Source organism: Homalodisca vitripennis, chromosome 2, assembly GCF_021130785.1.
Source record: "Homalodisca vitripennis isolate AUS2020 chromosome 2, UT_GWSS_2.1, whole genome shotgun sequence".
NCBI lineage: Eukaryota > Metazoa > Arthropoda > Insecta > Hemiptera > Cicadellidae > Homalodisca > Homalodisca vitripennis.
Window position 1 is genome coordinate 10,061,505 of NC_060208.1, and position 26,094 is coordinate 10,087,598.

Sequence of the window (26,094 nt, forward strand, 5' to 3'; positions counted from 1 at the left end):
CTGATAATATATTAATCTGGAAGATCACAGGAGCTGAAACTAGTGGTATTTTTAATCAGAGTAGGTTTTTGAGACCCATGTATAAATTCTTTTAACCAGGGTATCACGGAAAACTCAGCTGTGGCATCGGAAATATAATTAATTTGAACCAGAAATGTGTTCTATACATGCAAAACGTAGTCCTTCAATCTTTGATCGTCTAACAATGAACAGTGAAATAATATGAACCTCACTGTATGCAATACTTACGTTTGAAAAATATCATAGGGGACCATTATTTTACACCATAAATGCTTTTACTAAGTAGACTAGAGTTTGATTTTTAAAATTGTGGGCGAAGTCATCGGTAACATCTAATATTTGACACATGTATTTATTTACAGGTCGCCTATGTGTTCTAATAAAATATGCTATAGAAAACTTTTTTTAATAATTTATTTTTTTCCAAAAACTATATGCAATATTTTTAGCAAGAATATGAGCTGAATATCATTTATATGATTTATTACTCACAGTATTTTGATTTCCTACTTAATTTCCATTACCTAATTTATTTATTTATTCAAGGTAAACACCATTTTACAACAGATAATAATGTAAAAGATGGCTATATTATATATAAAATCTTAAAAAAATCTTTTAAATCTTTTATTTTAAATCTTATAAAATTTAAGGAAAACGTCCCATTGAAACAAGCAACAATTATAATCATACATCAAGTATACATAAAACTAATAAAAAAAGCAACAAAGACATAGAAAAGAAAACTATAAATAGATAACAATAATAATAAATTAAGCAATGATAACAACTTAAACATTGACAAACATATACTTTAAAAATACATGCTTGAGGGACATGCGTGAGGGAACACTGCGAGAAAGAAATCATGTAATTTATTTATTTCACTTCCGATTCTATAGAGCCTTGGCATGCAAGTATGATGTTGAACTGCATACATGAAAGAAGAGGTTGTTTAAGCGGGTGGATGTTGGCACTCTGAAATCAACTTTAGCCAGAAGGTCAGGGCAGTCAATATCACCAGTTATAATTTTCTTGAGGAAGAATGCATCCGCCTCTTGTCTCCTTGACGCTAGTGATCCAAAACTAAGAAAATTAGCCAGCAGATCCACACAGGCATTAGAGTAGTCGTATCCCAATCTGATGGCAACAAATCTTAGGAAATGCTTCTGAATCTTTTCAAGCTGATCGATGTTGCCAAACTGGAAGAGACTCCAAACCAAATTATTGCACTACATGATACTTCTAAGAAGAGAAATGTAGAGGATCTTCATAGCTCCAACACTTAGACCATGCTTGGTGGCACAGAAAATTAACCTCAGTGCTCTTGACGCTCTTAGAAACGTGGTTTATTTGAAGGTCTGGTCTTAAGACCGACGACATCAGTACTCCAAGATCCCTAAAACAGTTCTCCTTAGATAAAATGGTGTTACCAAGAGTATAATAAAATACAATGGGGTTTTTATTTCGACAGAAGGTAATGCTGACACATTTTTTTTTTTTTTGTTCGTTAATCCTCATACAATTTGTATTACACCATTGCTCAATTTTTTTGTTCTGTTCATTTACAATTTTTGTAACCTATTTCTTTTCTGCATAGTATTCTTCATATTTTGGTTATTTAGGATTTTCCTAAGTTTTTTCTACTTCTAAAAAGTGATTAAAGTTTAAATTATGGTAAATAATTTTTTTTGTTCTATAAGACAGGACTTGAGTCTAAACCCAGTAAAAAGATGTACATTTTACCAAGTTCCGTTAATTTTTACATAAAGATAAAACTAATTTCAGTTAACTTCATACCCACCTACTTAGATAAAAATTTTGTGTGTTAATTTTTATCTAAATTGTGAGATAAAACATTTTTTAATTCATAAAAAAAACTTTTCCATAAAGTAAATTTTATTTCTTTTATTTTAAGTATTAATTAAGCTCAATAAAGTTTTTATAAAGTACCCATAAAATCATTCCCCAGGTCTTTTTCATCTACTCATGAAAGGTTAAAATCTATTTAGTAACCAAACATTCTCATAAAATATCTTCCAAAATTATCTTAGGTTTTAGTGTATTGAGTCAATTACCTGTAAGATAAACAAAATTTAATATAATATCTGTAAGTAAAGTACTTTGGAAATGAGAATCATTTTGTATAAGGAATTGTGTATGTATGTATCTTCTTTTCGGTAGAATTTGTCTAAATAATTTTTAAGTTAACTGTCAGTTTTTCATGTCCACAAAAACCAAGTTTAATTGAATACTAATTAATAAAACACAAAAGGTCAGATGAATCATGTTAGACAACACAGCTGTGCTTTATCTGGCTCTGTGTTATCTAATCTCTTGTTTATTTCTCATATCTGGTTCAACCCACTCTCAGCAAAAAGCCAGAGTTGGTTACTGTATATTCTATTAAATAAAACATGCTGGCTGTTGTTTTAATATCTAAATGGAAACAGTTTTAGTTTTGCAACATTTGTTCATCGCGTTCACTTATGTTTATTAAATGAAAACATGCTTGAAGCCTTCTTTATGATAGAAGTGAGAAAATGAAAAGTTAGTAATCATTGAGATTACTGCTGGCTAAGAATCCATTGGAATGAGTGTAAGTAACACCATAAAAAATCACTGATATGTTATTGAATAAATTTTCGATTGGTATTATTACAAAGACTTCGTTGTGCAAATGATCAGTCAGTGTTTCTATACGATCTTTGTGGTTAAAAATGAATATTGTGGCTTAGCGGTTCACGAAGCATCTCCTGCCAGTTTATGAAATCTGATTTCTTTCTATGCACGATAACTATCGAACAAGTGGACCTAGAGTATTAATGTTTACCTCTACTACTTCTACATTGCTATTGAAAATGGTACACATTGGTCCATTGGGAGTTTTAATTTCTCTCTGTCAAAAGTTATTATGAATGAAGAACAAAACTATTTGTTAACAAACAACTATCTACGCTACACAAAGTTTAACAACAAAATAACATATAGGAAAACCACACAGATTATTATGTTAACAGAAACAGGACACAAAAAATCAAAGACAGGAAAAACAGATTATAATGAGGAAAAACAGAATAAACAAATTAGTAAACAGAGTATGTGGTGAAGGTTAATCATATCACATATTCCATTCACTTATCAACAGTGTGATAAAATTGCTGTGTTGCATTAATTGGTTGATTTGATACAAAGCTGGGGCATTTATCTTTATCTGCATGGTAATCTTCATAGCAAGCTAAACAGCAAACTTCAGAGTTGCCCAACATAGACTAAAATCTTACGAGAGCCTACCATCTGACGTTGGTGTAACATTTTTGAACAAACTTCCTAATCATATAAAGAACCAGATGAACTCTTTGCATTTTAAACGATTGCTTAAGCGTTATTTAATATTAAATGAGTTTTATAGCGTGAGTGAGTTTATGGAACATACAACTTGATCGGGCTCTCTCACCGGGTGTTGGCATGTCTATTCTTATGTTGACATTGTCAATTTTAGAAGATTTTGTTTTTTTTTACTAGGTACAACAATTGTTTAAATAAAACAATTTTAAACATTAACATAATTTATTGGTAAGTCTATAGAGTTACAAGTATTTATGATGATTGCTATGCAAATTTTGTATTTGTCTTCTGACAATAAAGAATTGTGATTATGATTGTGATTGAGTAAAGGACTTTTTTCACTGTTTTGTTTTGTTGACTGGGATTACTGAAGAAAAATTGGATGAACAAACGTGAATATCATAAGTGGTAGTTTAAGTTTCTATTGACTTGCTTCTTTTTCTGTCTGTTAAGTAAAAATATTTTATCAACTGAAAACTAACTTTGTGATGATGCACGGTCTTGAAATAGCTCAGAACTAGAAAAGAGAGCTATACTATTCAATTTACTACTTAGCATAACAAACACTCGTTTATAATCACACATGTGTTTGCGTGAGGTTAGTGCCCTTGAGGAGAGAATTTACCTGAAAAATCATAGGTGTATGTCACTGGATATGTAGGTTTTGTTAATTTCGACAAAACATACGTGAACTCGGTTTTGTAGTTACTTTTGTACAGACAATATACAAGGAAAGTACATCAATAAATGTTACTTTTCGTGGCCTTAAATGTATTTATATATTTAAAATTGGTCACAATATAGTTTTAACCATGGAAGCGTCGGCTGACCCGTGTAACTTTTATTCAATGTTTGGAATTGAAATTTTAATGTGTGACACTGATCTCCAGTTTTCACAATTGGTTGCCTGACACCAACTATGACACCGCTTGTAAAAGCTCTTGCCCCCGTGTAGACTAGCAATTTCTACTGTTGGACACAGAATTTGTGCAATTACTTGCCAGTTTAAATGTAGCTAGTACTTATCCAGAGCAATTCAGACACTTTTAAACCCTAAATTATTTTAAAAATTGGGGTGCAACTGGTAGACAACTTTTCCATAGAGTTCCAGTCAGAAATAATTCTTAAAAATACCGGCATGTTTCACCACACAGGATGTCTGTGTAATGAATAAAGTCTGATGAACAGTCAGACATTTTTGAAGTACAATACAAAAAAATAGAACTTTACCTAGGTTTTTTTACCCAAAGGCCAGAACGCTGTATTTATTCAATATAGTGCACTTAAGTTAAATATAACCCATCATATGTCTCAAGTATAACTTGACTTGAGTAACTGTGGTTTGAAATTACTCCATGCAGCTCTTTCATTGTAAACTGATATTGGATGACCTTGGCTAGTAATATTGGCTTGGTTGGTAATATTGGGTTTCGTAGCTCACAGTGTACATGGACTGTCATCTTGTCACTCAAGTGTTATTAATGCAGGTATGTTCTGTGTGTTGTGCTGCAGCCATCTGTACTGAATTGTTACAAATACTTCATTTATTAATGGGGGAACTAGAAATTACATCTGAGTAGGATATCAAGGGATTGTCTGTTCTACACCACAAATTTCTTATCAATCAGTAATAATATTTTGAGAACTTGATGGTGACATTTTAAATGTAAGTACACTAAAAATCAGTGGAATGTAATGTACATTACAAATATTAATTAGGAACTATTTTAGAAACAGTTTCCTCATCAGAACACAAATAATATAATACCATAGCAACTTCTTTATCATTTCATGAGGTTTTTTAAAAATGAGCTGCTAATAATATAAATGGACGAAATCGAATAATCCAAATGTTGTGACCAATTTAGTTTAGTACATAGTTATTCGTTCCTTTTTATTATTTTTCCAAACACTGACTGTCGCATTTTGGAAGGTAACCCATAAAAATTTACAGAATAATTAATAAAAATTAACATTAATTTTTAAAATTGTCAACTAGTGTTGATTTTTAGATGTAAATTAGATTTTTAACGAAAAATCAATTTATTTTCTTTGTAATAAGACGTTTTCCAAAACAAACTACTAGGACCTTAAAATGTTGGTTCCAGGAAGAAGGCTCAATTTTTCTTAGTTGTGATAATGAAACGAATTGTCAGAATACGTTTAACTGATTATGAACTTGAACCTAAAATTTTAAATGGTCCTAATTGAATATTTACCGAATGTTTTAAATGTAATTCTCCATAAACTAATAATGATCAACTATTGTGTATCAATCGTAAATTATTGAACTTGAATTGTAAATTCACATCAAATAGACAATGTTTGTCAATACATGATTTATTTGCATCAATGCAATGGCATATGTAAGATTAATCCTTCATCCACATTAGATTCACTAGACTGTACTGAATTGTCTTAACATGTTAGTATCATCATTACATCTTAAGAATCAAAATGTTTTTTTATAGTAACTTCGCAGGTGAAAATCTTTGTTATTTAAACCTTTTATGCTGGGATAATTTGATGAGTGCATACATAGCACACAACGTAAGATTTCACACCTTCTGCATGTTGTAAGCATCTTTATGCATATATTCTTGTATATCACTGATCAGCTAGTGTTATGTTTAGTGTTTGTTGCTCCTGTATGGTTTTCCTCAATTTTAAATATCTCCAAAGCTACAAGAGGTACTAATTACTAATAGAAATTGAAAGTTTAAGTAATTAATTACAAATGATGTACATTCACAATAGATGGAAGATGGACAGCACAAAGTAATCTGTGCTTACTATCCAGTTTTAAATATAGATGCTAAAAAATAGGTTAATATCTTAAAAGAAAGAGTGGTGTTACAAATCACAAAAATTTATTGAACCGTGGTAGTTAGTAGACAAATAAAATGTGAAACTGTTTTTTTTTTTTTTTGTTTCGCGAGAGAATATTGAGTTAAAAAGTGCAGATAAAGACACAGCATGTGGTTATATAATGTTTCTAAAGAATATAAAATAATAGATACAGAGCCTATAATCTGAGCAAATCAGTAGCTCTGTATTAGAAACATGATGGAGACTGAGATGGAATGCTGGATATAAGATGGAATGCTGGATGTGAGATGGAATGCAGACTGAGGAACTAATGGTTTGTTTATGTTGCCATTGGACAAGATCCAACATCAGCTCTCACAATGGCCAGGATTAGAATGGTACTGTTTCGTCAACATGTTCTGCCCTCCGTATTGACAAGAACTGACTCCATACAACTGACTATCCCAAAGATTTTTGGCATGTTTTATTCCTTAAATTCTTTAAACTTAAATCTTGTTCTATTGGCCGTCTCCAGTCAGAACACATTGTTAGTCAAGTGTAATTTTGGTTAACATAATGATAAGTTTAGATAAAAGGGTTAGGCAAAAGATGTGTTTAGTGGTAAATAGATGTCTTTTCTGTTTTGGTGACTGACAAACGTTATTTCTTGTCTAAAATCTATTTCTTGTACCTGGCACAATTTGTACGCACAACTTACCATTTATTTGGAATTAGAATCAGAGTCTTTAATATTGTTAAACATACAATGCAGTGTAATAGACAGAGTCAAATTTTACTAAAATTAAACATAGTAAAAATATTATGCTAGCCTAGATTAGGCCTACTTACAAGTCATACTAAATTGTCTAAATTATCCTCTTCAAACTCCTTAAATGAGTAGTACGCTTTACGTTTTAAAAACTTTTCTATAGTTGTCTTAAATATCTTATTGGGCATATTTCTATATGGTACTGGTAACTTATTAGTAAGTCTTATACCATAAGAATTAGGCTAGTTTTAGAATTCTCTAGTCGAACATAATTAAAATCTCATTTTTCTTTGTTTCTTTATTATGTTTATGTACATGAGATCAAAGTTAAGTTTTTAAAATGGTCTTGGGCATGCATTAAAATATACAGAATAAATATACAAGATAACGTTAAAATACTAAAATTAATGAAGTAATTTCTATTACTATTCTTTCTATCAGAAAGAAATCTCTATTACTAACACCAGCAATAACTCTAACTATCTTTCTTTGCCACACAAAAACATTAACTTTGAATAGTTGTGCCATACTGATTGTTTGCTCCTATATATCTTATTTTCAATATTTATTCTGGATGAATGCTTTGGATTTTACGTTGTGTATAAAAGTGTAGGCCTACATATTATATATACAGTCAAAATATCAATGTCTTTTTAAATGAGAGTTTCACTGAATCTTATTGCTTTTAATTATACTTATCCCAATTGGTACGTTTTGTTTAACTAAAGTCATAGTTTAGATGACCTTTTATGTTTCACCATATATTCTAATTGCTTAGTATATGTTTGGAGGCCCAAACAAAAAATAAATCATTTTCAAATTGTCAAGAGTGCAGAGGTTTTGCGTCTTATGCAATACGTAGAAGCCTTATGAAAATTTATTAAGGACAGGTTCATTATGATTATTCCAGGTCAAGAGCATCTACCACTGATGTGACCTGTGTTTTTTTGATTTTATTATCTATTTAACTGGAACGGCTTGTCTTATTGTAAATTATAAATTTTAGAAAAATGGGTTTGTTCAACTTTAATAATAAGCTGTTATTGGATAGATATATTAATGATGAATATAATTCTATATTTTCTGAACAGTATAATTTAAATACGCTGCTGGTATCCTCATGAACAGAGAATTTCCAATATCCTTCATATTAACAAATGTGATGCTCATCCTAAGTATACTAGAAAATCTTATAAACACAATTTTGTATGTTAGTACAATGTAATTAGATTTTAATTTTATTATGAAATTTTACAATAATTACAAGGTAGGAGTACACCACACCATGTGTTGTGGAACAAGCTTTACTAAGGTTCTATGCAAAATTTCAAGTTTATAGCTCATTTCATTATTGACAGAAAGAAAGACAGACACGTTTACACACCTCAGGAAACAGAAAACATTGTGTCAGACTACTGAGCGATATGGTTCAACTCTCCTGAGCCAAATTCCATGTTCGTACACGCACCATCATAGAATCTATTCTTTTCTATGTAGAAATGAAGTTTTATGCAAAATTTAAAGTATACAGATGATATTTTTCTAGATATCTTTGCACTTGGTTCTATTTAAATAATAAAAATCTATATACCACGTCACCGTAAGTCACAGTGTATGTTATTGGGATAGTTAGGTTACCTACATCTATTAATATATATCACATGTTAAAATGTTGAATGAGTTTGTTTAAAGATACATTTATTCTGTTATTTTCTTGTCATCATGATAACACACAAGACCAATGTCAAAATGTTTGTTAATGATCATCGAACTTATTCTGTTATTTTCTTGTTGTCATCATGATAACACACAAGACCAATGTCAAAATGTTTGTTAATGATCATCGAACTTATTCTGTTATTTTCTTGTTGTCATCATGATAACACACAAGACCAATGTCAAAATGTTTGTTAATGATCATCGAACTTATTCTGTTATTTTCTTGTTGTCATCATGATAACACACAAGACCAATGTCAAAATGTTTGTTAATGATCATCGAACTCGGTGTTCCTCATATAGAAATGAAGCTTAATGCGCAATTTAAAGTCTATAGATAGTTTTTTTTTTAGTTATCATGTAGGCAGATAGACAGACAGATAAATGAAATTTTTTCAGGTCCATCAAGTAATAGGCTTGTTCAACCTATACTGTATTGTCTAATTTATAACATTATATAAAACTGGAATTAAAATGTTTGGTGCTATAAATTAAACATTTCTTCTGATTATAATTCCCAAAACTAACAATGTTTTAATTCAACAAAATCATCAATCCTTTATTAGAGCAGCACATGCACCATTACTACGACAAAAAAAATTATAAAAACAAAAACACCAAATTTGAATTGTTTTCTATTTTAAAATAGACAAATATGTTGCTTATGTTTGCTATCGAGGAGACTGGTGGTGGTGGGTGATGATGACACTCGTAATATCAGACACTCGTCGCTCGCTTGGTAGCCAATCTAACATTGTACACTAGTAGTACTGGAGTACTCGTATAAGTTTGTCTAAAACAGCAACTGAAACATCGTTAACTAATCAAATACAAGTAGTTTTATTTCAAGAAGATTTTGAAAGTAAAAATTTCCAAATTCATAACAATGTGTATTGCCCAAAAAATGACTAACTGCAAATTTGCAATTTAAAATTGTAAATACAAGTTGTGTACTATAATTTTGTTGTTACAATTAAAAGAAATTTTCTGCTTCTGTACATTAAATTCTAAGATAATGTACTTTACAAATCAGTTTTCTAAATTTAAAAAAAGATTGAAAATTAATGGAATAAAAAGACAATAGATTTGTACTGTTTGGTGCTGCTCCGTGGTGACTCAGTTTTGAACTAATAACAGCATGTTTTACCTTAAATCATTTAAGTGAAATTGGCGGGAAATATTTATTTACACAAGTGTGTATTGTTGTGTACGTGTAGCAAACATAAAATCCATTAAATTTGGAAAAAGGTTGAATTTGTATAAAAAATTTGCTATAATAAATTTTTCATATTAAGATGTATCATTTGATTTGAGTACTCATAAGCAAGTAAACAAAAATTATAAACTGGAATGTGGTAACAAAATTGTAAGCTGTACATTTCAAATCGGTCATAGACTAGTGCAAGGTTTTTTTAATTTTAAGTTGATTTTGATTATTAGAAAAAAAAAAATGTTAAAATCTGTTTAGTCACCAAATGTATTGAACGTAACAGCAACTTTAATTTATCAATCATTTACATGCTTCTACAGAATATTGGGTAAAGGTTTTTTTTTAATGGAATGTACATTATAATATTGGTAGAGACCAAATTAAATTGAGTTTTTATTGTATGGCTGTTAATAATAAAATTATTAACCTCAATTCAATGTATCTGTTGAACTACTTGGAAATGTTATGTAAACCTTTAAGCTCTCTGAAGAAACTTCCTTGTGTACAAAATAATTCAAGCTTCAAGATTTGGTTAATTTCACAGTTTACTCTTTTGTTTTCATTATGATTGGTAGAATTTGTGATACTAATGACCATAGAGATATGAACTCCTTATCAGTTATGCTTGGAAAACAATCTTATCTGGTTGTTGATCATACTTTCTTTGTTTCCAGTTCATTGTTTTAATGTTATACAAGTTTGCTAGGATTATAAGAAGTTTTCCATGAAATAAAATGTATTTAAATATTTTTCATCCTTAGAAGACGTCAATTAGTTTAGATATGAAATCATTAATTTCAAGATGTTTTTCGGTTATTAGTTCAATTATTATTTCATTCAAGCAACTTCCTTTAGTTGAAATATTCCCTTTTATGAATATAATACATTTTATTTCATTCCGAGGTCGAAAATATAAATTTAGTTCTCTGGTATAATATAATACACATTTATTTATACTATATATTTAATAATGTTGTATTGAAGTCTTAAATATGTGGTTTATAATGGTATTATTAAGCAATTACATATGCTTAACTGGCCTGAAGTGCTAAAACTACACATTGCAAATGAATTTTGGTTTTCTGAAAGCCATTTGTATTTGTTGTTGGAAAACACTTACACTAGAGACACTCTAATTTATTATTCTACATTATGAAAAGCACAAAAAGCACAACACCAAATTATGTTGCTGTAGCTTGATTTTGTACAAGAGCTTTGAATTTGACGAATATACAATTTGTTCACACGTGTCAAACCACATTCAATGGTATTTATAATTCTTTTACAGTTTAGTGAGTCAAAAACTTGGCTCCAGTTTCTGTCTCATGCTTATTATGTAAACAATAAAAAGTCTCAATTTTTGCTTTAAAAATGTTTTATTTCTTTGCTGGAATTTAGGGAAATATCGTACAGAGGTTTCTGAACTTGTAGGAACAAGTATCCATTATACTTCTGTAGTGCTACAGTAACAGCTGTAAACAAAGAACTTCAGTCTATTTTACATCAGTTACTTTATGGCTTATTTTTATAAGCCATATCATTTTATAGCCATGCTTTATAGTATTATCTCACAGATTTATCTCACAGCATGAAACTTTTTAAATTGAATAAAAATACCTTTAAATATTGAGACTTACAATATATAACAGTGCTGAGTGTCTGGAAATAGGCATTATTATCAGAGTAAATTATTAAACTACTCGTACCCACAGCTACGCACAAAATTTCTTAGGTTTTGCACTTGTATGAGCACTTCTGGTTCAAGTAAATTATATTTCTGACGCCAACGTTTGTTTGTGAGTTTCTTTTGTTGCCACATTCAAGAAAATACGTAAAAGTGATTAGTATCACAAAGGATATATAGTATTTCCATTTAAAATTGTTGAGTTATGGAGTACCAAAATTTAGGCCCTGTTGATCTAGACTTTCAGTTTTCATTTTATGTCAGCAATTGTTCAAAATTTATCAAGGAGAAGGGGCAAGATTTTGATAACTTTGATAACTTATGTATTAAACTGTGGTGTTACAAGTAGTAGACTCAATTGGGTACTAGTTCATGGACTTGTAGGAACAAGTCTGCAATGTGTACTGTAACTTGGTAGTAAGGAGAATGAAATGGAATTTGCTGACATTGCTGTGTGTGTGTGTGTGTACCACATGGTCTGGAGGGATGGTGTAGTTTCTAACCATGCTCAAAGCTCACGTTACATATGTTGATGAGATGTTATTAAGTAGACAATTATTAATTACAGATTGGTCAGATTTATTAAACTCACAGGATGTAAATAGGGCTTTGTCGATTTTTTATGATCTGTATAATGAATGTGTAAATAGAGCAACTAAACTAGTTAAGTATACAAGTAAAAATAGAAGCCGTAATCCATTGGGTAACAAATGAGTTAATTGTAAAGATAAATGTAAAAAATAGATTGTACAAGTTGTGGTCGGTAAATGCAGGATTTTGAAATTTTTAATATTTACAGAGACTTGTCTCGAGAGGTTTCAAGGGATATAACACAGTTAAAATTAGAGTACTACTCTAGAGAAATTGAAAAAGTAAGTAAAGACTCAAAGAAATACTGGCAAGTTGTGAGGAGAATTATAAAGAAAAAAACAGAAAATATCTCTTGTATTAAGATTGATGTTTCTACAGTTCAAGCATGTGATAATCCTAAATTAATTGCTAATGAGTTCAATAGATATTTCACAGAATACATTGCTTATTTAAAGCATGATAATTTTGGTGAGGATGTAATGGTGCCCCCCAAGCTACCGGATGTAAATTGTGAAATGAGTTCAATTAACATAACACCTGCACATGTCTGTAATATTATTAGAAATATGAAAAATAATAAGTCAAGTGGTGTTGATAGCATAAATATTATTACTATAAAAAAGAATATAGATATTTTTGTACCATTGTTGTATCATATTTTTAATTTGTCATTGCAGGCAGGTACTTTTCCAGCTAAACTTAAGACTGCTGTTGTTATTCCTGTGCATAAGGCAGGAGACAAACAAGAAATTTCGAACTATCGTCCAATTTCGCTCTTGAGCTGTTTGTCAAAAATATTAGAGACCCATGTAAAAAACAACCTTATGGAATATCTTATGAACAACAAATTATTTTCTCAAAATCAATTTGGATTCATACCTGGAAAGGGAACTGACCTAGCTATGTATCAGCATGTGAGTGAAATTACTAAAGGAATTGAACAAAATCAGTTTGTTGTTGGAGTGTATTTAGATTTGGCTTGTGCATTTGATTTTGTTGATCCATATATTTTGGTTGAAAAATTTAAAGGCTATGGTCTGAAGGGCACTCTTTTGAAATGGCTGGCTTCTTTTTCATGTGGTAGAAGGCAGGTTGTAAGGATTAATGGAACTATGTGAGTAATGATTGTGATTTAAAATATGGTATAGCGCAGGGAGGAGTACTTGGTCCTCTCATGTTCGTTGTATATATTAATGATCTCCTAAAATTGAGGATACATTCAAATATTTACTCATTTGCTGATGATACTGTTATTGTTTGTACAGGATCTAGTTTTGATGTGTTAAAGTTCCGATTACAAAAAGACTTAGACAGTATTAGTCATTGGTTAGCAAATAATAAGTTATTGATTAATGTAAACAAAACAAAATGTATAAATTTTTCATATAGGAAAATTGCTTCTACAGATGTTTTAAAGTTGATATGTCATAAGTATAGCTGTGTTTATTACTGTAAATGTGATGCAATTGAGTTGGTAACCAACATTAAATACTTAGGTTTAATAATTGATAGCAAACTGAAATGGGATTTAAACGTTCAAAGCTTAAATACCAAACTAAGAAAAATAAATTATCTGTTGTATTTCACAAAAAAATATATAAAGTCAGAGTATCTTAAAATGTTGTACATATCGTGGTTTGAGTAGTCTCTGAGGTATGGTATTGTACACTGGGGTGGAACTTATCCTACAATATTGATGCCCTTACAATTAATGCAGAGATTTGCTGTTAGGAATATATGTAATATGACTAGATATGAAAGTGTATCACATATGTTTATGGAAATAGGCATCTTAAATTTACAGCAACGCTTTGTTTTTTCTGTATTAATGTTTACAGTGAAAAATAAAAAATGTTTGAAAGTAAGGTTTTTCTCAGAAATACTCGAGGATCCGTTACAAATACTCTGGCTATGCCATTCTATAAACGGGAAATTTCCAGAAAACAACTGAATTATAAATTGTTGCAAATATTTAATAAATATTCAAATGTACTAAATGTTGTCTGGGGCAGTACCTTGCCAATTCTGAAGAGGACAATCAAAGCCGTGGTTTGCAATGCATAATGATTATTCTGTTGTTATTTAACTATGCCCATTGCTTGTTTGGTTACTAATGTTTATTTATTTAAAGTTGCTGTGAAATGTAAAAATATTTATTATAATGTTTTTAAATTAAATTCTATGATTGTTGACATATTTAAGTTTATTTGTTATGTATTAATTGTTATTGTTATGTTAGTTATATTTGTATTGTTAATTTGGCTTGTTTATTTATTAATGCTTATTTATTGAAGGGTTGCAATAAAATATTAAATATTTATTAGAATGTATAAAATTCAGTTCTATGACAGTTGAGTTATAAATAAGTTTATTTGTTATGTATTAATATTGTTATTGTTATGTTAGTTATATTGTTAATTTATTGTTATTCCTTCTTGTAAGTTATTATACAGGGTGTCAATTAAGTCTGGAACCTCTTTTTTAATTTTTAAAAACCACAATATAAAAAAAATACCAAAGTTCACACGTGCTTACTGGTGATAGAAAAACCACATATATCTGCCCAATTACCGACCAGATAATCCCTGTGGGGGACGGTCCACAAGGAGTCGGACAAAATTCTTAAATAGCAGCATAGGTCAAGTTTGGTATCAAATTAAAGGTCGTACTTAGCAGAGTACAATGCCGCAAACCGGATTTCAAAAGGTGGATTCATTCAGTAGTTATAGCTATTTGAATTTTAAAACAATTGAACAATGTACATTTATTTATTTATTATTATTTCAACGGCATCCGCCAATATAAAATAATTTCACAACATTTTCATGCAACTTAAATATAACATCAACAAAATAAATAACAACTAATTAAATTACAGAAAGTAGTGATTATGCAGTGGAATAATAAATAAGTATTAAGATTTGTGAAATAATGTTACAATAGTGAAAAAATCACAAACATCATCTCCAACTGATATTAAGGGGAAAAAAACTCTATCACTCATTACTGTTGCAGTCTCTTTTTAAGGTGTGCGATGCTGTCATAAAAACATATCTCACCATCGGAAGGAATGCTGTTTCCACACCTATGAAGTCGAGCAATAGGACCGTGATAGCTGTAATTGTTTGAGTGGTGGCAGGTTGAAAACATATTCCTGGATCTGGTTCCAGCAGGCACCAAGAGGGATATCCTACTCAGAAGCTCTGGTGAATCGATTGCCCCGTTGATAAGCTTGTGCAGGAAAATAATATCAAACATTCTCCTTCTGCACTCCAGCGTAGGTAGGCAGAAGAAATTCCTGCTCAAGTGCGGGGGACAGAGACCTCCCGATAGGCTGCACCTCTCCGGACTCCTTGAAGTCTGCAAAATTTTGTTTTGAATACTCTGTAGTTTGTGAATATGAGATGCGTAATGAGGGGATCAAACAAGAGTACAATATTCCAGATTAGGTCCGAACTAAAGCCTTATACATTATTAAGTATTACAAGTAAACACCAATTTTTAAGTACCTGTGATCAAAGTAAGTGTTCAAATGTTCCCCTACCATCGTTTGGCAATGTCCTAGGCGGTTGTAAAAAGCCATCCACTGCATTTTGAAGGTAGTCACGAGGAATATCTTGAGCTTCTTGGACTATGAGATTTCTTAGGTGCGCCAAATCTCAAGGCTTAGTACGATAAACTTTATCTTTGAGGTATCCCCAAAGAAAAAATCCAGCGGAGATAAATCAGGGGAACGAGCAGGCCACTCTACTGCACCCACATCTTCCAATCCATCTGTGAAGGAATATTGTATCCAAGTATTCTCTAACAAGGAGAGCAAAGTGTGGTGGCGCGCAATCTTGTTGGAAATAAATTCTTTGAAATTGTCGACCAAGAGCAGCTTGTAGTGCAGGGATTATCTCATTTTGGAGCATTGCTAGATAGGAGTCCACCATTTAAATTACCATTGATAAATAATGGGCCCATAATTTGATTTCCTATAATACCTGCCCCAAACGTTAAGTTTCTGTGGATGCTGTGTATGACTCAATCTGCCACTTTCACATTCTAACAGTAGTTGTGTTATTGGTAATAATTATTGATTCCTGGCTTCGATTACTACATTGTCAGATGATGGGAGGGGAACATTTTAAACACTTACTTTGATCACAGGTACTTAAAAATTGGTGTTTACTTGTAATACTTAATAATTTACATTGTTTCAATTGTTTTAAACTTCAAATAGCTATAACTACTGAATGAATCCACCTTTTTAAGTCCGGTTTGCGGCATTGTACTCTGCTAAGTGAGACCTTTAATTTGATACCAAACTTGACCTATGCTGCTATTTAAGAATTTTGTCTGACTCCTTGTGGACCGTCCCCCAAAGGGATTATCCGGTCGGTAATTGGGCAGATGTGTGCGTTACTATCACCAGTAAGCATGTGTGAACTTTGGTATTTCTTTCTATTATGGTTCAAAAATTAAAAAAAGAGGTTCCATACTTAATTGACACCCTGTATATGTATAGTTTGTTGTTATCAAATTATATTGCTTATAAAATACAGGGAGATGGTGGTACAACAAAGACTGCATATATAGCCATATAGAATAAAGTGTATAATAATTAAATTATAATAACCCCGCACGTGCGAGTGCACATGGGGAATGATAAAATGTAAAAAAAAATTTTTGTTGAATAAAGTTTTTTTGAATTTGAGTATTCTGTGACAAAAATTGTGAATTAGGAAGTGTTATTTAAACACTTGGTTGAGGTCTGTAAACGTTTATCTCTTTATAGTCTTCTTAAATTATTCAGAGTAACCGTTATCAATAACAATATCAGTGAAGATAAGTGGTGGTTAATAACAAATAATCATTTCTGATCTGCTGGTTATGATTCATAGTACTAGACTAGCATCAGCTGACGACATTAGAAGCTGTGATATACAGAGAGACTGTCATGACTCAGTCACTGATAAGGCAGGAGGACATTAGTGAGCCAACTGCCGTGCCTAACAGTCCCATGTGCTACTTTAGCTAGTAGTAGTTGTGGCTAAGTGTTGTTTTTCTGTGGTAATTTCCTCTTATTCATTTTGAGACTTACCACTGCTACAGGTTGCCTTCCATTTTGAAAACAAGAGTGCTTTGAATTGTGAGTGACCTACAATAACACGGTTTTTAAGTGTTTTGATATTTTGTGCTAGGTTTTAAGTAGCTAATATTCAACTATTCTAAAATTTAGAGGTTATGGTGACACTGCGTAGGAATGCGGCAATGTTATTTTACTATCGTGATTAATATACAGCCATCATCTCTCAACACAGAGAGATAAACGGAATACTTTCAGCTTTACGTATTGCCTCTACATTAAAACTGTTTTATTATTAATTGAATGTAAATGAAGCTATAGCCTATGTAGTAATGAATATTGAATCAAGCAACGATAGTAAAATATTGAATATTAATAGCTACATTTAGATGATTAATTTTACAGACCACTGTATGTATGATGTGTTTCAATAACTAAGCTAATGTTCAGTACTACGGTTTAATCTCAAGAGGGGAGAGTTGATATTGGAATTTAATTGTTATTCTGGAACAACACGTGTACTCTTTGCGTGGGAGTTAGTGGGAAGTTAATTGAACAAATTAAAACATAACAAGTTGGGCTATTATATAATCGTTTATCTAGAAAGTTCCACATTGTACTGCTGTAGCAATTTCTCCAGAATTAACGTTAACACTTTCAACTCCAGTCATTTACGACACTGTACTATCTAATCTTTACTGGGGCTGAGAGTGTTAAGTTGGTAGTTAAATACAAGTCTTTTTTATAGAATATCATTATATTAAATGATTCTGATTTATCTAATGATATTTTGTCTGTCTAAGGCAGTAGGAACTCTACTGCTGTAGCAATTTGTTCAGAATTAACATTAACACTTTCAACTCCAGACATCTACAGCACTCTACTATCAAATCTTCACTGGGGCTGAGAGTGTTAAGTTGGTAGTTAAATACAAGTCTTTTTTATAGAATATCATTATATTAAATGATTCCGAATTAGGTAATGATATTTTGTCTGCTTGAAGCAGTAGGAACGGTATTTAATAAAATATATTTGGTCTCTCACAGTGCTCTGTAAAAAGTGCTATGCACTGCCAGCACTTCTCGAGTGTTGAAGGCCATCCCACACATGGGTCTGAAGTGTCTGTGTGTCCTACACTGCTGGGAGAGGTCGGGTCTTAGAAAAACTGTTACATCATCAAGTTAGTGTTCTGTTCCTGGGACTGTTACACAATCACTGCATAGGCAGAACACACCGTGTTACAGCTGTACAAAGTCCGGTGACAAAACCAGTGTGAAGCTCTGTAACGTGATTTTAGAACTTTATAAAGCGAGTTCCATTCTCTCAGCATATGGACCGAGTGGTCCGAATTATTTGAGAGTACCTTGATAGTTATCGTGCAGATAGACAGACGAAATGAAATTTTTCAGGCTCATCAATTGATGGGCTTTGCTAATGTTCAGCAATTAATAAATATTTGTTCAACCTATTAGTGAATTAACTAATTTATAACATTTTATATAACTTGAATTAAAATGTTTGGCGATATAAATTAAACATTTCTTCTGATTAGAATTGCTAATGAATTATTTGAGTCTATCTCTCTTCAAGGGGTGGGCAGGTTTGGGCCGTTTAGAGTAAGATACATGGTGGATCAGAGTGCAGGAATATTTGATTTTACAATATATTCCTATTATTCATGAAAGTAAATTAAAAAGGGGCTGGGGGGTCAGTTTGGTCCTGTGTAACTAAAACTTGACTGAATGTTTGGTTGTTATTTATATGATTCACTGTGGTGCACACTTATTAGAACAATTCTCTCTCAATCACAGGAATTAGAGAGTATTTCTGTCCTCCTTTATTTGAAGTTTGTTTATGACAATGGAAGGATTGTGAATGAAACATGATTCTTCCGGACATTTGCCATTGTTCAGTTATAAAAAATACAACAAATAAACAAAAAGAACTGTAAATATTTGGTATTGGTACAGTGTAAAAGGCAATATTGTAATGCATTTTATTACTTCTTTTAATTACAGTGTTTAAATTAAATACTTACATCTTGGCCATCTTGAATTACCCAAGAGCCACATATTTAAATGCCCGCATTACATTGTCAAATTGTGCAGTTTAGACTAGTGTTTAAATTGGTCAATTTGGACTCCTGCCAATGGTCTACATTATTAGTGATGTTGGCCATGACCATGTCAAACCATTAAACATCAGCGCATAAACTGGTCCAATTGCTCTCACTGATAATGCAGTAGTTACAAAAAATACATTTATATGTTTTTTCCCACCAAAAACCTTAATGCTACTTTCATATTTTTCTTATCATGCGAAGTGACATGTGTTCAATAACGTCAGTGGTTGTTAAAATTGGTTCAGTGGAACTTAGATTTAGTTACCTATAGAAATCTATTAATGTATTTCATACGGAAAAATACGGATTTCATTCATTGTTCACCATTATTCTATTTCATTAATTTTTCATATTGATTGCTTTTCATTGAAACCTTATAATGAAATACGGTTCAGTGAAACTCTACTCGTCTAAAGAAATCTAAACCTTATTTATTGTATAGTAGAGATTTTACGACTGAATTGAATGTAGGCCTATAAGTATGTTCGTGATTAACTTATACTGCTTCAATATAGTTGGTGACAGGAGATATATAAAATTAAAAGGGTTAATTTAAATGGCTTTCTCAGAACTACTGTAAGGCTAATGAAATCAGTCTAAAAATATTTCACCTGTACTCTGTTTGTGAGAGAACCAGCAGATAATGTGTGGGCCTTTAGTGCAAACCAGAAAACAATGGCCTTATTAATATATCAATCAGCAAACAAAGGATATGCAAGTGTATTGTCATGTTAATTGAATTGAGTAATTGAGTTGATATAATTCTTTGCTGATATCGAATAACTTTAATAAACACAGTAGTAGGCCTAACATAAAACTGTGAAACTGTAGTAAAATGTGTTGATTTTACAGACATGTATTTTTTTTGTTAAACATATGGTTATTACATCCCCTGACTGGATGTTTTTTTTTTACCTTTTTGTAGAAATTTTATTTCACAATATTCATTAAACATATTTTTTTTATTTAAACTTATTAGTGATGTTTGATATTTTGTTAAGTGTAGAGTTTAAATTAATTAGTGATGTTTGATATTTTGTTAGGTGTAAAGTTTAAATTAATTAGTGATGTTTGATATTTTGTTAGGTGTAAAGTTTAAATTATTGTTGTATGAAATATACCAAATTATTTGATGATATAAAAAAGGTATGAACTGAGAAATAAGAAATTTAAAATTTTGAAAACACGCATTTAATAAAAAAAGATAATGCTTGGTAAATTATAGATAATTTGTTTATCACATTAAAAATAGTTTAAGTTTAACATATGTATGTTTTGTATGTGTATATGAAGGAAATTGCTATATATAGCAAATCATTATGTAGAAAAGTGTTGAAATAAACATATAATATGTGTATGGATTTTAGTATATAAATATCTTTGAAAGCAACGTTATAAAAGCTACAATGCAATCTTGACGATAAAATTTGTTGCGTTATTTGTTTTCAACTGTCCATGACAAATATAAATAACTTTTTTCCCTATAGTTTAAACGTGGAAAATTTATAAACGTGTATGGTAGATTTATAAACACATTAAAGTTTTTTTTAATACTGAACGCAAAAAATACTGTGTAAAATAAGCAATGGGGGTCTTTTTTCGAAGGCTTTATGTAAAATATACTTCCATTTAAGATATGTATTATGTATAATAAAGTAAGTAAAAATCTTTGTCTTATGAATTGAGTATGCTTAGATTTGCCTTTAAAACAGTATTGCTATATATAAAATTGTCATTTGTAAAAAGAGATGTACCATCAGCCATCTGAAGCCATCAATATACTGAAATGCTTTTCAACAGAAAACTGCTCTACAACCGTCAACGTACTACAATGTTTTTCAAAAGAAAATTGTGCTTTACAGCCATAAACATACTGAAAAGTTTTTCAACAGAAAACTGTGCTCTACAACCATAAACATACTGCAATGTTTTTTTCAACAGAAAACTGTGCTCTACGGCCGTAAACATACTGCAATGTTTTTCAAAAGAAAATTGTGCTTTACAGCCATAAACATACTGAAAAGTTTTTCAACAGAAAACTGTGCTCTACAACCGTCAACGTACTACAATATTTTTCAAAAGAAAATTGTGCTTTACAGCCATAAACATACTGAAAAGTTTTTTCAACAGAAAACTGCTCTACAACCGTCAACGTACTACAATGTTTTTCAAAAGAAAATTGTGCTTTACAGCCATAAACATACTGAAAAGTTTTTCAACAGAAAACTGTGAAATGTTTTTCAACAGAAAACTGCTCTACAACCGTCAACGTACTACAATGTTTTTCAAAAGAAAATTGTGCTTTACAGCCATAAACATACTGAAAAGTTTTTCAACAGAAAACTGTGCTCTACAACCATAAACATACTGCAATGTTTTTTTCAACAGAAAACTGTGCTCTACGGCCGTAAACATACTGCAATGTTTTTCAACAGAAAACTGATAGTTTTATGGCCATTGTACAGTACAGTTAACCTAAATGTAATTTATGAAACGTTTGGCTTTGAAGTTTTAGTATGTTGTATTTTAATATTATTTATATAGATTCTACGTTTCAAAATTATATAGAGAAATGTATTTCTAATTCGGAGAAACAGAATATAAAATTGCAATTCTCTGTATAAATGCTGATATTGGATTTCGTTGATTTTTGTGTGTGTTTATAGAACTAACTGCTTTGTATTATTGCTAATTTTAATTTATATACCAACAATGGTGTCAAGATAGATAAATAGCTCCAATAAATTAGTTTATCTGACACAAGTGTTCATAAGTGGAATGATAATCTGCAACAGATGACTAATTATGCAGATTATTTCTGAGTTTGGTTTAGAATGATGGATAACTCAGTGTAGTTGAAATCATCTACAGAGTCGTTTATCAAATAAGACAGGTCTCAGAAATTGTTCAGTGCAGTTTGGGTCAAAATATAAGTAATTCATAAATCACAAAAATTTTACATCCAGAGTGTATTAATTTCGTACGAGGTTCTGAACTTTTAATCTAACACAAGTTAGGGAGGTGAAGAATACATCACTGAATGGGAGGAATTCCTCTTTATATAAAGGCTATAAATTTCATATATGACCATCTTCTATGTAATAAAATGACTAAAAGTGTGATTAATTGATTAGGATTGAACTGTTTAATCTAACATATTTTTTCTGTTTCAGCTCCACCACCAGCAGGTTTCTTCCCAGGAGGAGGAGGCTATCCCCAAGGAGGTTACCCTCAACAACCCGGCTATCCACCGGGCTTCCAACCCCCGCCCGGCTCCGGCTACCCACCCCCGTACGGCGGGGCTCCCCCTGGAGGATTTCCCGCACCACCTGCCTTCCATTTGCCACCCCCGAGCGATATGAACAACGCAGAGAATGGCTACGGCAATGCCGACTTTGGCTTCTCTGACAAGTCCATTCGGATGGGCTTCATCAGGTGCGTGAGTCTTGAGCAGAATTGTGAGACCAAAAAACTCAATTTATCTCTTGGAGTTTAATATCTCCTCCGTTCTTCGTTCAGGAGTAATATTCCTTTAAGAAATAGATTGCCTACTACTAGTTTAATTACTCTACAAAGGTTTAGTAAATCCTCCACATTAATCATTTTAACCCTTTAAGAACCAGGTGACAATATTTTGCCAATGCAGAATCTACACAAAATATACATAGTGATAATCTATTGCCATTGGCTACTGTGCTAAAAGTGCCTGGTGCAATATTTTGCCAACAGTTGTTTTTAGTTTATAACATCATTACATCATACATTGTTAACATTAAACAAGTATGTTTTGGCACAATGGTGAGTCGAATCACTTCAATCAATCATCAATCCTTTATTTACGTTTTCATGGAGAAAAGCAATGGAGTCATATTTTTATGAAGCAGTAAATCACAGTTCAAATGCAAGTGCATATACAGTATTTTTTTACAAAACAAACAATTTCATTTTGATCAGATCATTCATGCAACAGTATTGCTTTGTTATTTCAAAGGAAATAAAACTGAATTTCAAGCTGATCTTTGTTTCTGTTACCAAGAATAAGAGCTGTATCATCTGCATATAAAACCGTTTGACAATAGTTGAGCAGAAAGACAGGGAGGTTGTTTGTAAAAAGTATGAAAAGGATTGGTCCACAACATTGAGTCTTGAAGTACACTTCTTTTCAATTCCAGTGGATTAGATTTGACTTTGATTTTGGTGTTTTTGCTCTTGTAGGTTAGTTCAACCAGTTGTGTTTGGCCAGATAAATAACTATTAAACTATTTAGTGTTTTTCAGTTTACCTCAAGATATTTTAATTTATTTGTTATGAGACTGTGTCCTAGGCAGTTAAAGGATTTGCTTAAATCCAACAGTATTGTTGAAGCTATAGATCTGTTTTCAAGATGGCCTAACACAGCCTGCAAAAGTTGGACAATGGCTGAGGTAGTTGATCTTCCTTGGAAAAACCTGTGTTGCCTTGGTGTTAATTGACTGTTAGATTCAAGATTCATACATTTTTGTGAATTTTAGATCTATTAACATATGTCTATTATTAATATGTCAAATAATTAGAAAGGAATTGTTTCATATTATCATTGTACTGATTTAAAATTTGGTATGATTATGCAGGATAAATCTAGGCATGTGCCAACATAATTGCCATTGTAAATTTATTTTAATTTTGTTTAAAGGCTATGCAATATTACAATTTGATTTTAAAATTAGAACATATAACAATTTTGTATGTAATATAAATATATATTTTATTTTTGTATTGTTTCTATAAATATAGACTTACCTGTAGTGTCCTTAAATTTTGTTAACATGTTATTTAGTTCTAACCAATGAAGTTAAATATTCTTCTTCACATCATCCAAATATCTGTTTTCAGCTTGGTGTTCATAAGTTATCTACCAATTAAATTGGCATGAAGAAATTTAGCACAACTTAAAAATAATGTCAGGTCTTCAAATTGTTGAGATGTTAAAGTTTTTGAGTCTGAGAATATTCAGTGTGTTAAATATTATGAATGAATTAAAGTTAAATAACATTATTCAATATTTCTTTAAACTGATCAAATTAATACGTCACAGGAAGGTGTCTCGGATCTTGATGTATCAGATTGTTATCAAAGTCGCCATCATTGCACTATTCACATTTCACAAAATAACTGTATGATATGTCTATAATCTGATCAAATTGATATGTTACAGGAAGGTGTATGGGATCTTGATGTGTCAGATTGGTGTCACAGTTGCCATCATTGCACTATTCACATTTACAAATAACTGTGTGATATGTCTATAATCTGATCAAATTAATATGTTACAGGAAGGTGTATGGGATCTTGATGTATCAGATTGATATCAAAGTTGCCATCATTGCACTTTTCATATTTCACAAAATAACTGTATGATATGTCTATATAATCTGATCAAATTGATATGTTCCAGAAGGTGTAATGGGATCTTGATGTGTCAGATTGGTGTCACAGTTGCCATCGTTGCACTTTCACATTTCACAAAATAACTGTGTGATATGTCTATAATCTGATCAAATTGATATGTTACAGGAAGGTGTATGGGATCTTGATGTGTCAGATTGGTGTCACAGTTGCCATTGTTGCACTTTTCACATTTCACAAAATAACTGTGTGATATGTCTATAATCTGATCAAATTAATATGTTACAGAAGGTGTACGGGATCTGATGTGTCAGATTGGTGTCACAGTTGCCATCGTTGCACTTTTCACATTTCACAAAATAACTGTGTGATATGTCTATAATCTGATCAAATTAATATGTTACAGGAAGGTGTACGGGATCTTGATGTGTCAGATTGGTGTCACAGTTGCCATCGTTGCACTATTCACATTTCACAAAATAACTGTGTGATATGTCTATAATCTGATCAAATTGATATTTCCAGAAAGGTGTATGGGATCTTGATGTGTCAGATTTGGTGTCACAGTTGCCATCGTTGCACTTTTCACATTTCACAAAATAACTGTGTGATATGTCCTATAATCTGATCAAATTGATATGTTACATTAAGGTGTATGGGATCTTGATGTATCAGATTGATATCAAAGTTGCCATCATTGCACTTTTCATATTTCACAAATAACTGTATGATATGTCTATAATACTGATCAAATTGATATGTTCCAGAAAGGTGTATGGGATCTTGATGTGTCAGATTGGTGTCACAGTTGCCATCGTTGCACTTTTCACATTTCACAAAATAACTCTGTGATATGTCTATAATCTGATCAAATTGATATGTTACATTAAGGTGTATGGGATCTTGATGTATCAGATTGATATCAAAGTTGCCATCATTGCACTTTTTCATATTTCACAAAATAACTGTATGATATGTCTAATAATCTGATCAAATTGATATGTTCCAGAAAGGTGTATGGGATCTTGATGTGTCAGATTGGTGTCACAGTTGCCATCGTTGCACTTTTCACATTTCACAAAATAACTTGTGTGATATGTCTATAATCTGATCAAATTGATATGTTACATTTAAGGTGTATGGGATCTTGATGTATCAGATTGATATCAAAGTTGCCATCATTGCACTTTTCATATTTCACAAAATAACTGTATGATATGTCTATAATCTGATCAAATTGATATGTTCCAGAAAGGTGTATGGGATCTTGATGTGTCAGATTGGTGTCACAGTTGCCATCGTTGCAACTTTTCACATTTCACAAAATAACTGTGTGATATGTCTATAATCTGATCAAATTGATATAT

The 26,094-nt window shown here is 31.4% G+C and overlaps 1 protein-coding gene across 4 annotated transcripts in view; it reads left to right on the plus strand.

Annotated features, from left to right (window-relative positions):
• Window positions 1-26,094, plus strand: part of LOC124353533 (protein lifeguard 1-like) — a 91,518-nt gene that overhangs the window by 32,919 nt on the left and 32,505 nt on the right. For all 4 annotated transcript variants that reach the window (XM_046803411.1, XM_046803410.1, XM_046803414.1 and 1 more), the window contains one exon: window positions 22,516-22,777. In XM_046803411.1, coding sequence (XP_046659367.1) covers window positions 22,516-22,777 — 262 coding nt within the window. The remainder of the gene's footprint in view (window positions 1-22,515; window positions 22,778-26,094) is intronic.